Consider the following 16,344-nt stretch of genomic DNA (forward strand, 5'->3'; position numbering starts at 1 on the left):
TAGCTGTGTTGCTAGCTAATGCTAACTAATAAAATAAAGAGGCATAGAAAAAATTTTTTTGTAACATATAAAAAGGTAACATCAGTGATAAATTGTAGTGTGTGTGTGTGTGTTACCGGTCCTGAGATAACTGTGTGTACACACATGCGTGTCTCATACGTGTTCTGGTTCATAAAGAAATATCACTACAGCTCTGGTAAGAATATCTAGATCACATTAATTGTTTGTTAGTTTTCCTGATGTAGTTGCTGCTATAATTAGGTATTTACCAGATGTGAGATATGTGTATAATAATATCTGTCATGATCAGCAGCAGAAGCTTTTCTACTAATATGTTGACCGTCAGAAAATACATTGAGTATCAGATACACTCTGTTTTAAAGTTATTGTTTATTAATCTTGTCTGCTGTATTTAGACACACTGTGAGTTTAATACTGCTAACTCTAGCTTGTACTGGCTTTCAGTAGCAATAGACATGTTGTGTGTGGATATAATAGTGTTATTTCACCAAGTGATATTAGTCATATAAAATTAAAAACCGGACTGATCTGGAGTTACATCTTTGGGGGATGGGTAGGTTAGTGGCTAATGGCTAACAGTTAGCCTTCTTTAACAATAAATTTTGTTTTTCCTTTTATATAACTGAACATTTATAATATTACAGTTGACCAGTCGCTGCGGAAAAATCCCTTTTTCCATATGTTATGTTCATTAGAGTACAGGTTAAAAAGGCAGGAAAAACAATGCCTTATAACATCCCCAACATAAGTGGGTTAAAAGAAGGTATATTTTTCCCAAACATTTTTGGTATCTGTGTACTGAATGGTTAGGACAATGCACGTCACCAAAGGGTCGTTCCAGGCCAGTTTATTTAATAATTACCACTCGGTCGGCAGGACAACTTGTATTTTGTCCTTGTAACTGTGATAAGAACTTAAAATAGGCTATCGTTTTTAATCGTATGCATAAGTGTAGTACATCATTTAAATCTGTAAAGGGTCGACTTTTATTCATGTACACTCACAATATCCATAAAACACTGAGCTTTTGTAAAAAAAAAAAAAAAAGAAAGAAAATGAACAGGGTCGCTTTCAGCCGTCTCAGTCTCCGCTCTCTCACATCTTTCTGAAACGCGTCACTAAAATGAACTGAAACACCGCGAATACTGCACACACACACAGGAGAAATATATCTATAGAAAGCTTAAAGTATCTACTTTTAAATAAAGCAAGTTAAATCAAATACAAATATTCTCAGTTTATGTAATCTATATAAATCCAATGAGAGGTACAGTCTTTCTATATGATAATGACCTGAGACAGGACACGCCCACAAGCTAGTCACAGGGTAACAGTCAGGGTAATCTACATACAAGGTCACGCCTCCAACACATGCAAACACACACGCACACACCGATTCAGTGAGTTCTCTAAGCGTGTGGAAAAGTTCAAGGGGGCCGAATACTTTTGCAAGCCACTATACAAGGCCATGCCACCAACACATGCATGCACACACACACACACACACACTCACAGATTCAGTGAGTTCTCTGAGTGTGTGAAGGTGTCATGTGCTGTACAGGTTTCTGAAGCTCTACAGAATGTTCTGGACAGTTGGAGGAATTTGGAAGTCTTATATAATCCTTATTCTGTTAATAGAAATCTGATACTTTATTTTTTCTTGTTTTGGCTTTGACCAGCTTAAATGTAAATAAAACACTGAGATATTACACTTCTAACAATAAGTAAAAGATTATACATTATAGGATAATTAATTAAATGTCTCGGAGTCAGATATTTAAATCACAATGTTAAAACACACATTTAACCTTCAGCTGACCTTGTACTCCATTGTGGTACTTGTTACTGTACAAAAGCCATCCTCGCTTTACAGCACTTATGTACATGTGTCTAAGACTTTTACACAGTACTGTACATTTTATTTACTGTAAAATTTTATTTTGTAATAAATGATCAGTCAGTAATATTGTTATATAGGACAAAGTTTTGATTCTCCTCAAAAGTAACGCTTTAGGCCTGAAATTAGTATAACTTGGTTTAAATTTATGATTGTGTTTGTTTTTCACCCTGATTCAGACTTTTACTTTCTTGATTTTGCAGTAATATAAATCTATAGTGTTATATAAATGTCTAGTGTTATTAAACAAAGGTTATGGAGAAACAAGTTTATTGTCCCTGTATAGTGCACTATAAGTCTGTTAGAGAACCATTTTATAGACTCACCATCTTAAAAATAAAATAATAAACCAGGATGTAAATCTGGTGATGAAGTGTGTGTCATTGTGTCTTTGCAGGTTGGAGTCGTGTGGTGTCTCAAATAAAGGCTGTGCTGCTCTGACTTCAGCTCTGAGATCAAACCCCTCACACCTGAGAGAACTGGATCTGTCTGATAATAATAATCTAGGAGACTCAGGAGTGAAGTGTGTCTCTGCTGTACTGGAGAATCCTGACTGTAAACTGGAGACACTGAGGTAAGATCATCTCTCTGAGAGTCACATGACCTGCTCCTCAGTAAGACACATTCTCTAATAGTGAGACTGAAGCAGAGGTTTTAGGTTCACCATCAATGTCCTGAGGAGGAAGATTGTTTCTTTTCACTGCACACTGATGATTTGTCACAGAGTCTTTGGGTCAGATGTACGTATGTGAGAAGCTGCAGCACAAAACCTGACTTGATGCGACTGCAGTGTGTCTGAAATGACTGTGAAATTTACTACAACACTGTAACTAATCACACAAACTGCAGCTGAGACACAAACTAACTGCACTGTGTGAGCTGCAGGGTTTAAAAGCAGCAGTGACATTCTCAAAGATGAAAATTAGTTCTGTTAGTGAAGATTATTTCAGTACTATCTGTGTCTATCTGCTATGAACAGGGTTGCCAGATCTGTGTTATAGAAACAGACAAATGGACAAACAGTATTAAACCCATGCAGATTTCATACTTTAGCTAAAATGCCCAAGTTTTCTCTGTCTGTCTGTCTTTCTCTCTCTCTCTCTCTCACTCACACACACACACACACACACACACACACACACACACACTTAAAGCTTATATCCTGAGAGTGTGAAGTGTGTGTCATTGTGTCTCTACAGGTTGTATGAGTGTGGTGTGTCAAATAAAGGCTGTGCTGCTCTCGCTTCAGCTCTGAGATCAAACCCCTCACACCTAATAGAACTGGATCTGTCCTGTAATAATAAAATAGGAAACTCAGGAGTGAAGTGTGTCTCTGCCCTTAAGGACGATGAACATTACAAACTACAGACACTGACGTGAGTAATGATCTCTTTATATAAACACTGAAACATTAACAGACTGATTAGCATTATTTTGTACATTAGCATTAGCTTGTGCATTTCTCTTCAGTTCCAGTAAATATCAGATTACAGACTTAAAATTTCACTTTATTCTTTTTAATCAGACTTTTTCTAACAATTATCTTTAATGCTGTTTGGTGTTGATTTAAACTTCATGTGAAAGCAGAAGACAGGGAGTCAGACGGAGTTTACAAAACATCCATACAGATGATCTCAGCTTTTCCCTGTTTCTGATAAGCAGCAGACTTTCTCCTCAACTCTCATAAAAACTCATGAAAATCATCATCTTTAATGCCACAAATATTAGATTTAATCAGCTACTTTACTCACTTTGACACTCCTTCCAGCTCTCCACCTCCTCACCGTGTCTTCTGTCATTCCTGTAAAATTCACCTCCACTTCTTCTGAAAGTCTGCACACTGAAAAAAAATAATCCTTTGAATTTACTTGATTTTAATGAGTACATCGGTCCCACATCATTAAAATGTGGCCAAATTACACAATTTTTGCCTCCTAAACCAACCTATTTCATTTATGTTAACATGTGTGAAAGAATCATGTTGACTTAAGATAATCTTTATCATTTTTACTGTAATAGCAATTGATTGTGCAATTGTAATGTAATTGAATTATGTTTATGATACTCCATTATAATTGAAAAGTCTAACAATTTCCTAGTGCTTACATTATTCAAATGTTTAATGTAATTTTTATTTAAAAAATAATCAGTCAAATTAATTTTATTACGTTCATTTTACTTATTTACTACAGCTGCCTCCAACATAATTAAATACTATTAACATAAATGAATAGAGTTGGTACAATAAATTTTTTAGTTGTAAATTAAGTTGATCCAACTTAAGTAAATTTAAATTTCAAGCCCTGGTTAACAGAATTCTGTGAAGGAATGAAGCATAAGACAAACGGGATAAAACAGAGATTTTTATTTTATATTTAATGTTTTACACCAACAGCAACTTACAAATGTGGTCTTAATTTAAAAAATGTACAAAACATAAAACACCACAAATAAGTATTAATCATAGAAGAAAAAAAATTAAACACCAACAGAAATGTTTTGTACTTTAACTGTACGTTATGACCTTTAAATATGACCGTTAGAGACGGTTGGTCAGGAAACTCTTAAAGTCAGATGCAGACAGGACACTTTACAGTCACAAACTGCTGTGAAAAAATATAGAGATAGATATTTAATTAAAATTTATGATACCTAAATTAGCAAATGAACAATATTTATACTTTGTTCCTCTCGCTTCACAATTCATGAGAACAGACCAAAACTAAAACCGAACCGCAGATTAAGCACGCGCATATAACCGTCAGTATTTTAAGTGCGATTAAAAAACAATAAATAGCTTAAACCAAAATAACGTGACTAAACATCGCTAAACAGCAGGTGACATTTATGTTCAGTATTTCGTTTATATTTAGAAAGATGGGAATTAATTCCTGCTTACCTTTTCCACACGCCCGCCAAACGTTTGTCTTCTCAACACGCTGTGTTCTCTTCTCGCGATATTTCCGGTTTTTATAGTGACAAGATGTCTTTGGTTTATCGCAACATAATTTAATCTAATACATGTTAAGTTGTTGAATTTCATGCAAATACAACATAATTTATTCATGTTCATCTTGGAAACATGAAATTATTATGTACAAAACACATTACATTTTAGTACATGTAACAGATAGCCAACTTCGTTTTTTTTCAGTGCACTTAAATATACATGTAGAACAGGAGATAAAACACACAGCAGTGTGAGTTACTTTATAAAAAGCTCTAAAGCCTGTGATTGTATAAGAGCAGTGATGTGATGATAAATGTCTGCTCACTTTCCTGTTAGAACTTGTGGAAGTTCTCATTTGTTTTAGCTAAATGTTCTCACTCAGATATTGTACATGTATGAATAAATGAGGAATAAAATTATAAACAGAAAATGATAATGTTTCTCTTGGAGCAGAGATGATTACATGCTGTTGATCATAAAGTACAAAAATCCTGTTTGTATTTATTGATTAAAATGTTTTTTCTTTTATTTTCAGTTTATAATGAACATCTGTGTGTGAGATGAAGACTCCAGTGTTACAGCATTTCTATGTTGGGGAACAGACAACACAGTCCTTTATTTATAACTACTTAAACAGACGTGGTGTGTGTTCAGTGGCCTTCCCAGTTACAGGATCTGAATCCAGTAGAACACCTTTGACGTGTGGGAGAACAGGAGATTCACAGCACGAAGGAGCACCTGAAGAACCTACAGGACCTGTGTGATGTGAGCAGGTTGAGTCTGTTTTAAGAGCAGTTGAGGTCCTACCCAGTATTATTGTAGTGTCCCTAATAAAGTGCTCAGTGACTGTAGTTTAGATCTTTTTGGTACAGAATTAGTCCTAACCTGTTTTTATTTTCTCGGTCTTGTTAATTCATTTTAAACCCCTCAATTCTGCCAATCCCCCATCAGTGGAACCGGTTTGATAACTTCACACCTACATGAGAGATGAGAAGAGAGATTAGAGTACCTGAGCGCGTTCATCAGCTTTTTGATCAACGGCATTCATTTATTGTTTACCATATATTTAAATCGCATATACATTCATCATGAAAGATATATTGTAAAACAAAATCATGTTTGCTTTAGCATTGGAAACAATATTGTTTCAGGCTAACTTTATTAATAGGTATTCACTTTTGTATTGTTTGTTATACTTCAGCTTTTTGCACGCATACGCCTGCACCTTTTAATTAAATCCAATAAATTCAGACTGGTTGGATTTTGATGCCATTTTTTTAATTTACTATAGGGTCATTTGTATTATGCTTTCTCTTGAGAATAAACAAATATGGTACTGTAGATTGTCTTGAAAGTCTTGGGCAGTGGTGGACTGGACCATGAAACATTTATTAAAATACAATTCTTATGCAGCCAAAAAAAAAAAAAACTACACAGCAAAAATGTTATAACTTGAATAAATCGTCTCACATCGGAGCGTGCTATCGCGTTGGATGCGTTTATCTAGCGAGTAGCCTATATTTTTATTTCTTTCGATAAATCGTATGCATTTTTGATAAAAAACGCTGCCTTTTGTGAAGTTAAAGTACAAGCTGCGGGTTTCTGCACGGCAGAACAGCTTTATTTCAGTCATAAATTTACAATTCCAGCTATTATTTCTAGCCGTGATCAAATAATGGATAAAATAATTATTCAATGCTGGACACAAACAGCAGAAAACATGATGATTATTATTATAAAAAGCTTAGTCAGGTTATATACTGCCATATTATTTAAAAAAAAATTATCACCCAGAAAGTTAATATTCTATATGTTTTATGAGTTACTCCATTAATGCAGATATACTAGTACTACTACAATATTAGTAAAATAGTATTAGTAGTAGATAAATTACAAAGGAAATTATTATATTAGACACTTCTCAAAAAAACACATTTACAAATGTATATTTGAAAAACACCCAAAGAAAGATGCCCAGGGTCCCTGCTCATCTGCCTGAACGTGCATTAGGCATGCTGCAGAGAGGCATGAGGACTGCTGATGTGGCTAGGGCAATAAATTGCCATGGCCGCACTGTGAGATGCCTAAGACAGCGCTACAGAAGACCACGTGTAACAACACCTGCACAGGATTGGTACATCCGAATATCACACCTGCGTGACAGGTACAGGATGGCCACAACAACTGCCCGAGTTACACCAAGAACACACAATCCCTCCATCAGTGCTCAGACTGTCCGCAATAGGCAGTCCATGAGGAGGAGGAGCTCAGTGGTTAAGGCATTGGACTACGGTTCGGAAGATCCCAGATTCAAACCCCACAACCATCAAGTTGCCACTGTTGGGCCCTTGAGCAAGGCCTTTAACCCTCAACTGCTCAGATGTGTAATGAGTTAAATATGTAAGTCGCTCTGGATAAGAGTGTCTGCCAAATGACTAAATGTAATGTAATGACTAAATGAGATGCACTGCAGTACTTCAAGCAGCTGGTGGCCACACCAGATACTGACTGGTACTTTTGATTTTGAGCCTCCCTTCATTTAGGGACACATTGTGAAACATTTTTAGTTTATGTCTTATGGGAACTCTTTTAGTGTTCATACAAATATTTACACATTAAGTTTACTGAAAGTAAAAACAGTTGAAAGTCAGAGGACCTTTCTTTTTTTTGCTGAGTATATATATATATATATATATATATATATATATATATATATATATATATACAGCAAATAGAAAAACTATTTGCCCCCTTCCTGATTTCTTATTCTTTTGCATGTTTGTCACACTTAAATGTTTCTGCTCATCAAAAACAGTTAACTATTAGTCAAAGATAACATAATTGAACACAAAATGCAGTTTTTAAATAAAGGTTTACGTTATTAAGGAAGAAAAAAAACTCCAAATCTACATGGCCCTGTTTGAAAAAGTGATTGCCCCCCTTGTTAAAAAATAACTTAACTGTGGTTTATCACACCTGAGTTCAATTTCTGTAGTCACCCCCAGGCCTGATTACTGCCACACCTGTTTCAATCAAGAAATCACTTAAATAGGAGCTACCTGACACAGAGAAGTAGACCAAAAGCACCTCAAAAGCTAGACATCATGCCAAGATCCAAAGAAATTCAGAAACAAATGAGAACAAAAGTAATTGAGATCTATCAGTCTGGTAAAGGTTATAAAGCCATTTCTAAAGCTTTGGGACTCCAGCAAACCACTGTGAGAGCCATTATCCACAAATGGCAAAAACATGAAACAGTGGTGAACCTTCCCAGGAGTGGCCGGCCGACCAAAATTACCCCAAGATTGCAGAGACAACTCATCAGAGAGGCCACAAAAGACCCCAGGACAACATCTATAGAACTGCAGGCCTCACTTGCCTCAATTAAGGTCAGTGTTTACGACTCCACCATAAGAAAGAGACTGGGCAAAAATGGCCTGCATGGCAGATTTCCAAGGCGCAAACCACTTTTAAGCAAAAAGAACATTAATGCTCGTCTCAATTTTGCTAAAAAACATCTCAATGATTGCCAAGACTTTTGGGAAAATACCTTGTGGACCAAGGAGACAAAAGTTGAACTATTTGGAAGGTGCGTGTCCTGTTACATCTGGCGTAAAAGTAACACAGCATTTCAGATAAAGAACATCATACCAACAGTAAAATATGGTGGTGGTAGTGTGATGGTCTGGGGTTGTTTTGCTGCTTTAGGACCTGGAAGGCTTGCTGTGATAAATGGAACCATGAATTCTACTGTCTACCAAAAAATCCTGAAGGAGAATGTCCGGCCATCTGTTCGTCAACTCAACCTGAAGCGATCTTGGGTGCTGCAGCAGGACAATGACCCAAAACACACCAGCAAATCCACCTCTAAATGGCTGAAGAAGAACTAAATGAAGACTTTGGAGTGGCCCAGTCAAAGTCCTGACCTGAATCCCATTGAGATGTTGTGGCATGACCCTAAAAAGGCGGTTTATGCCAGAAAACCCTCAAATAAAGCTGAATTACAACAATTCTGCAAAGATGAGTGGGCCAAAATTCCTCCAGAGTGCTGTAAAAGACTAGTTGCAAGTTATCGCAAACGCTTGATTGCAGTTATTGCTGCTAAGGGTGGCCCAACCAGTTATTAGGTTCAGAGGGCAATTATTTTTTCACACAGGGCCATGTAGGTTTGGATTTTTTTTCTCCCTAAATAATAAAAACCATCATTTAAAAAATGCATTTTGTGTTTACTTGTGTTCTCTTTGACTAATAGTTAAATATGTTTGATGATCAGAAACATTTTGTGTGACAAACATGCAAAAGTATAAGAAATCAGGAAGGGGGCAAATAGTTTTTCACACCACTGTATATACACACACACACACACACACATACAGTATATATACAATATGTATATATATATAAGTATAAGTATTCATTCGTCTGCCTTGCATGAGAACTTTTGAGTAACATCAAAATCTTAACCCATAGGGATTTAATATGATGTTGGCCCATATGCAGCTATAACACCCTTAGCTCATCTGGGAAGGTATTCATACGTTTAGGAGTGTGTTGGGAATTTTATCAATTTGATCAGACTGAGATCAGACACTAATGTTGGGCAAGAAGGCCTGGCTCGAAGTATGCACTCTAATCTTTCCCACAGGTGTTCTATCAGGTTGAGGTCAGGGCTCTGTGCAGGCCAGTCAAGTTCTTCCACACCAAACTCGCTCATCCATGTCTTTATAGACCTTGCTTTTTGCACAGGTGTGTCGGTCATGTTGGAACAGGAAGGGGCCGTCCCCAAACTGTTCACACAAAGTGCATTAAAAATTGTCCAAAATGTCTTGGAATGCTTAAGCATTAGGAATTCCTTGCACACCTTATAAAAAAATCCCGCCGTCCACCAAACCTTCTACTTTGCACAGTGCAATCAGACAAGTACTGTTCTTCTGGAAACTACCAAACCCAGACTCATCCATCAGATTGCCAGACAGTGAAGTGTCTACCATTTGATGGTTGGTATTGCACTTGGTGATGTAAGGCTTGGATTCAGCTGCTCAGCCATGGAAACCCATTCCATGAAGCTCTCTACACACTGTTCTGCAAGCTACAGCACATGAAATTTGGAGGTCTGTACTGTAGCTGTTGACTCATCTAAGGTTTGCCTACTACACCTCACAAAATGTAATATAAAATTTAATAATAATTAAACTATTTATTATGAAGTTTTATTACACAGTCTGCTGAGCTTATTGTTTCATAGATGGACATTAAATTTGCATCTCACCTTGTTAAACTTTTTGCAGTTCTCGAAGATGAGAAGGACATCACACACAAACTGTTGTATGGTTTGATACTCCTTATTCTGCAGTTTGGATTTCACTCGGTTTAGCCACATTGGGTTAGAGATTACCCTGCTGTCTTCTGCCACCTGCACAAGGGCACAGTTAAATAAAGGTTATGTATAGTAATATCATATAAACTCTCTTCATATAATCAGGAACCAGATTTAAGTTCTATGAAAATAGTATCTTGTATACTGGCATGTTAATTTAATGGAGCTAATTTTCCTTCTGGTGGCTCAGTGGCATAGTGGCTAGCACTGTGACCTTCCACCTCCATGGTCAAGGGTTCAATTTCCACCCTGTGGTCTGTGTGCATGGGTTTACTTCCACAGTCCAAAAACCTGCAGGTTAGGTTAAATGGTTAAAAGTTTCTTAAGATAGGCTTAAGGCCGCCCTGCAACCCTGCATACAGAAAAAAAGCTGTATAGACAATGAGTGAGCACGTGAGAAATATAGTGTCATGAAGCAATGACACAATTATTTTTTTTCTTCCAAACCTGTGCCAAATATGTGATTTATTTTTAAAGAAATCCTTACCTGTTTAGTAGGATCATCGATAAACACATGCTGTGTGTCCTCCTTATATAAATTCAACAATAAATATTCACAGTGCTGATAAAAGATAAAACCGACAAAAATCAGAAACAAAGCTCTGTATTCATTTGTGTGTGTATGTGTGTATGTACAGTATATGCACATGTGTGCCTCTGTGTATGTGTTTGTCAATAGATACCATAATGTTTCCAGAAACAGGACATTGCAATGCAGAATTCAGGCTCATTCGAGTCCACAATTTATGGTTGGCCTTTAACATACAGAATGTGCACAGCCATTTATCCCTACACAGACACACACACACGCACACGCACACATGCACACACAAATTGTTTTACTATTAAGTCAATACTATACAATTAAGTCAAAACAACCATATAATCATTATTGTATAACACAGACACACGCACACACATATACAAGTTGTTATAATATTAAGTCAATGTTATATAGTAAAGTCAAAACAACCTTATAATAATTATGTAAAACACACACACACACACACACACACACACACACACACACACACACACACAGTACAGTAAACTCCCCAGTTAAAAAAAGTCACTATCTGGACTATACTGAGCAAACTAGGTAAGAGTATCCATTGGATAATTAATGCAGTGATTAATGTTGTTCTGTTGCCACAAGTTATTTAACTTTACAGTAACGGATGCAGTGAGTAGCGTCTCATATCTTAAACAATCATGTCATTCTGTGGCTTAGGCAAAGATGTTACTCTGTTTCAGAAGGGTCAAATTATTGTCCCACAGCGAGCAAAGAAAACAACTAAGGAGATTGCTGAAGTATTGCAATGGATTTTGGAGCATGGAAAAAGATCTGAAGAGTGCTTACAAAGTTCATAATTTTCAACTGTATATTACAGGGTTACTTTAAAAATTAATTATATTGTAGCATTTACTGGATTTAAAATTTAGTCTATATAGTCTTTGATAAATGTATTTTTTTATTTCTTTATTTGGTTTCTCTTTTTCTTACTTCAGTGTGTCCTCCTGTAGAGTGGGTAAGTGGCAGTGATGGTGAAAAGCTTGTGGACACCCGTCACAGCACACCAGCTTTCCCAAAGTGCTACAAATGTAGCACACATCATCATTATCCTGTTCCCACTGGTTCACAAAAAAACTGAGTCATTAAATGTTTGACATTTTGTTCTTTTCTGTTGTACACTTGAGTAACAGTCACCAAAAATGAGTGCAATTACAACTGCAAATCTTCTGGAATGTGTTCCACCACATTTAAAAAAAAAAAAAAAAAACTTTTCACTTATTAGTAGTAACCAGTTACAATAAAACAATAGCTAAACTAATCTAATCTAATTTAACAAAGTCCAACTTAACAAATGTCGAATGTTTAGTGGATCCACTTTTATTGGCTATTATTTTTTAGTTCTGCATAACACATTTCTATACCCCAGTTACGGAGAAAATTATTAAACCCAGATACCATGACACTAAGCTTTTCAGAGCAAGATATTAAAAAAAAAAATTTCATAAAAAAAAAATGACATCTTTCAAAAGAAACCAGTAAGTTGTTGAGATCAGAATGGTGGTCCAGGTTTAAGACTTACTTGCTTTTCAGGAAAGCAAAGATCACAGAGACAAAGCCATGAATGTATGTGTAGGATTTTTTTTCTGCAAACAGAACAAATGCAAGGAGAGACGATATACTAACATATCAAAAAAAAAAAACCTGTACATACAGTAATCAGTCTAGTTACTCTTGCCCTTTTCAACAAAGAGAACAAGAGAGTGAAAATTAAATCTCTCACATCACCTTCACCAGGTAGTTAAGGGTTTTGCCATGACACAGTATGTCTTTCTTCCAGTGTCCATCAGTCAGAGTTACCCCCTGCTTTACAAACTCCTCAAGATTGAACCAGCGCCTCTCTGTGCGGATACTCTTACTGTGTAACCCTGCAGCAGAAACACACACACACACACACATCCGGAAATACACTCATTTACTGTTTTATTGTATTTATTTTTTGTATGATATGTAAATGATGCACATTCTCTCATACAGTAATTCTAAGCATAAAGTCATAAGATACTTTACGTATTGCAGTTTTGTATACATACTATACTATGCATGAAGACTTTTATTGTACATGCTGATAGTACAATTCTGCATTTTTATAATGTCTATTGTTTCTCAAAGTTTGTTCTTTGCACAAGACTTAATTCTGTAAATAAAGCTCTTATGCCTACCTACGTGTAAATCTGCTTTTATATAAAATCCCACTGACAGAACCACAGCTGACTGGTAAAGCAAAGTTGTCAAATGTAGATAAGTCCACTGGCTCACTGTCACTTCCATTGTCTTCTTCTTTTTCATTATCCTCTTCTTCGATCCACTCTACACGGTCTTCGTTGGATTCATTTGTCTCTACATTTAAAGTCAAATTTAAATTCAAACTTATTTTTAAAGTACATTTAACAAAACAGTTGTTGCTGTACTGTTGTGCTGTACAATCCTAAAATAGGTGCAGAAACAGAAAAACAGACAATAATATAAAAATAATATTAAATAAAATCCAAGTCCAAATAAAGCAATAAACAACAATGAAAAATTTAAATCTCATAAAATTCAGAATTTCTGATTTAATGGTATCAAAGTTTTCTTTAAAAAAAATTCTGAGAAAACAGAACAGAATGAAGATTTAATATGGCCTCAACTAGATGTGGGGTCTGGTACAGTTGTTTATTAATAATAACTGAGAGTTTTTTCTCTTTTGCAATTCTCTGGTAAACAATTAGTCTGTTCATCACAATTTCCAAAAACCACACGCAAATTGTATGTTTCATTCAGCTGTGCTCAGCTCTCCTACACTCACATGTGGCAGCACAATTAGTGTCATTTATTAAGGGTGCAGATTTAGGTTTAGTGTGCATGGTTCTGAAAGGTGCAACGGTATTTAGGATAATAAGGGGTGTTACTTTAAATAAAGATTTTAGCTCCTCAACATTAAAACAATGGAAATCATTAAACATCACTGGGTGGCATGGTGGTGTAGTGGTTAGCATTGTTGCTTTGCACCTTTATGGTCCGGGTTCTATTCCCAGGCAGGCTTAATTACCGTCTCTGTGTGCATGGAGTTTGCATGTTTTCCCTGTGCTTGGTGGGTTTCCTCTGGGTACTCTGGTTTCCTCCCACAGTCCAAAGGCATGCAGATTAGGCTAACTGGTGTTTCCAAATTGCCTGTAATGTGTGATTGTGTATATGTGTGTGTGGAAGAATTAAAAGAACAACAGCGCCGTGCAGGTACACACTGTTTGGTGGTTTGACAGGGGAGCGGGATTTCGAACAAAACAGGCACGTGATTATGAAAAAGTAAATCACAGATCTTCACATTAATGACTGAAAGTCCATAGGATAAAACAAAATCTGATGTGTGTCCCTGCTCTTGTGTAGGATCTGCCAGAAACTGTACAATAAAGCTTTGTTAGGACAAGAGTTGTGTATATAAAAATCACTAATAATGTGAATCATATTATATTTCGAGATAATTCCTGCAAAAAAGTCTGAAAAATCACTAATAAAGTTTTTATTATATTTAGGTGATCTGTATATCATGACACATAATACCAGAGAAAAATGCTTGAGCATGTTTATATCAAATCTGGAGTTGAGCTCCAACACTAGCTGCTTAGAGTTAAAACTTGTCCTTAACGTAATCTCCACTCGAACTTAGTGTCTTCTTTGCAAATTAAATACTGCAGTACGACTTTCGTAAATGTACTAGACTCACCAACACTCATCCAAGTCCCTGTTATGCATAAGATGTCCTATTCGCAAAATGTGAAGAAATCATTGAGGTTAAAAGTCTTATCCAGTATTGACCTGGCATTTACCAGGGATATTCTAACCAGGTCTCCTAAATCATCATTGCAGGCTGCTTGACCCAGCGGTCAAAGGTTTTGGTGATTCACACCGCCTTGTCTCAGACAAGTTAAGCAATAGCACGATATCCAGGTGTCCTCTTCCACACCAACAACAGGTAGCAGCCAGTTTTTCAGAGGCTTCAAAAGACGCCCAGTGAAAAAAGAATTCATCTAATCCACCTACAGTGTATAATGCCAAATGGGTTTTACTTTCACCTGCACGCCACCACATTTACCCCGGCATCTATAAGGCCTCCTCCAAGGCAGTGAAACCAGAGCATGTTGGAGGTGATCAGGTATTGTCAAAAGTAATGGAGAAGAAAGCATTTGATTTACCAAAGTTTCAGAGATAATATAAATATGAAAAAGCATTTGGTGGTCATAAACCAGCAAAGAGGTAGACTTCTCAATAATACAAAAAAGAAAAAGCAAGAGCAAAAAAGAACGGAGAAAATAGCGACAAAGGGCAGGCCACACACTTTTCACCTTGACCAGACATTAAATAATAACTCCAACATGCAGCAGCACACACAGAAGCACAAAAATGCAAAAAACAATAATAATAATTATTATCACATTTTTTATTTATGCTATGTTAGCAACAACAACAAAAAAGAAAATAAAAAATAAGGGTCTGCATAAACTAACCAGGACTGGAGCTTTTCACACATCTAGAAGAAAATGCCTTTTTCTGTATCAAAAGGAAAAAAAGATATATTTTTTTGAGAAAAAGCATAAGAAATAGTTTAAGCACCATAAAACTGAAAAAGATTAAAAATGCACAGCACCTGCTTGCCATATCTTCGGTAAGTGTGTGGACACTGCAAATGTCCCTCCTACAAAAAATAATCATAATAAATTTATGTTAAAAAAGAATTATTACATCAATTTTTATAATTGCATTAAGTTTATGTATGTCTGAGGATTATGTGAATGCCAGTGGCGGCTACTGGTCTGTCAAACAGGGCAAGCTCATTTTCGGCCTACATGATAAAATTGTCTATTTATTTAAAAGTAAATTCTGCCCTACATTCCTTTTCAACAAAATGGTCTGTGACCCTGTCGTACCAACTAGGCGTCTTTTCCAGTGACTTGACCAGTGTCCTCTCAATGGCCAGCAGAGCTAGGCTGATTAAACGACCTTGGCCCATTGTGTTTCAGGTGTAGGACTTGAGCCGCTTTAAACAGGAGAAGCTCCTTTCTACACCTGCAGATGTATCTCCAATTGTTGCCACTAATGAGAACAATTTGTAAAGCCGAGGCATTGCACTGTCCAACTCCATGTCTTTAAGCAACACCAAGTTATCACACAGCTTTCCCCTGTTACCCTGCAGGTCCTGATCTGAATACAGGACTTGAAGTTCTGACCTCAGTCTCCCTGAATCAAAGTGATAGCCATAACTTTTTAGGACACTTTGGAAGGCCTTCTCTGGAAATACTTGTCTCATGTCATCAAATTTATTTGGATTGGCTAATTCTAATAAGAGCAAGCTTTCCAAATTTGAAAAACGTTGAGGAATCTGCTCCTAGATGTTATTAAGGATGGCCATGTACAGATTTCTGTATCGCTCTTGGGGATCCTGTAATTGGGTCAGACGGCGCTTTCTCATGGGCTGATCTCGTGGGTCTGATGTGAGATCTGCTGTTTCGGCATAAATGGCTTGGAAAGCCCCCTCTGACCTCTTCTTTTTG

At 36.5% G+C, this 16,344-nt stretch overlaps 2 protein-coding genes across 2 annotated transcripts in view; one reads left to right on the forward strand and one right to left on the reverse strand.

Annotated features, from left to right (window-relative positions):
- The window catches only part of LOC128515599 (NLR family CARD domain-containing protein 3-like), an 85,396-nt gene extending 81,660 nt beyond the window's left edge, over positions 1-3,736 (forward strand). The window contains exons 8-9 of the mRNA XM_053489682.1: positions 2,316-2,492; positions 3,118-3,736. Of these exons, the coding sequence (XP_053345657.1) occupies positions 2,316-2,492; positions 3,118-3,298 (358 nt within the window). The 3' untranslated portion in view covers positions 3,299-3,736. The remainder of the gene's footprint in view (positions 1-2,315; positions 2,493-3,117) is intronic.
- A 2,102-nt stretch (positions 3,737-5,838) lies between these two features.
- LOC128515600 (nuclear body protein SP140-like protein) overlaps positions 5,839-16,344 on the reverse strand; it is a 47,134-nt gene continuing 36,628 nt past the window's right edge. The window contains exons 6-14 of the mRNA XM_053489685.1: positions 15,441-15,488; positions 15,301-15,343; positions 12,979-13,156; positions 12,540-12,674; positions 12,339-12,402; positions 11,750-11,877; positions 10,893-11,034; positions 10,138-10,281; positions 5,839-5,844 (exon numbers count right to left, since the gene is read on the reverse strand). Of these exons, the coding sequence (XP_053345660.1) occupies positions 5,839-5,844; positions 10,138-10,281; positions 10,893-11,034; positions 11,750-11,877; positions 12,339-12,402; positions 12,540-12,674; positions 12,979-13,156; positions 15,301-15,343; positions 15,441-15,488 (888 nt within the window). The remainder of the gene's footprint in view (positions 5,845-10,137; positions 10,282-10,892; positions 11,035-11,749; positions 11,878-12,338; positions 12,403-12,539; positions 12,675-12,978; positions 13,157-15,300; positions 15,344-15,440; positions 15,489-16,344) is intronic.

Source organism: Clarias gariepinus, chromosome 28 (assembly GCF_024256425.1).
Source record: "Clarias gariepinus isolate MV-2021 ecotype Netherlands chromosome 28, CGAR_prim_01v2, whole genome shotgun sequence".
Lineage (NCBI taxonomy): Eukaryota > Metazoa > Chordata > Actinopteri > Siluriformes > Clariidae > Clarias > Clarias gariepinus.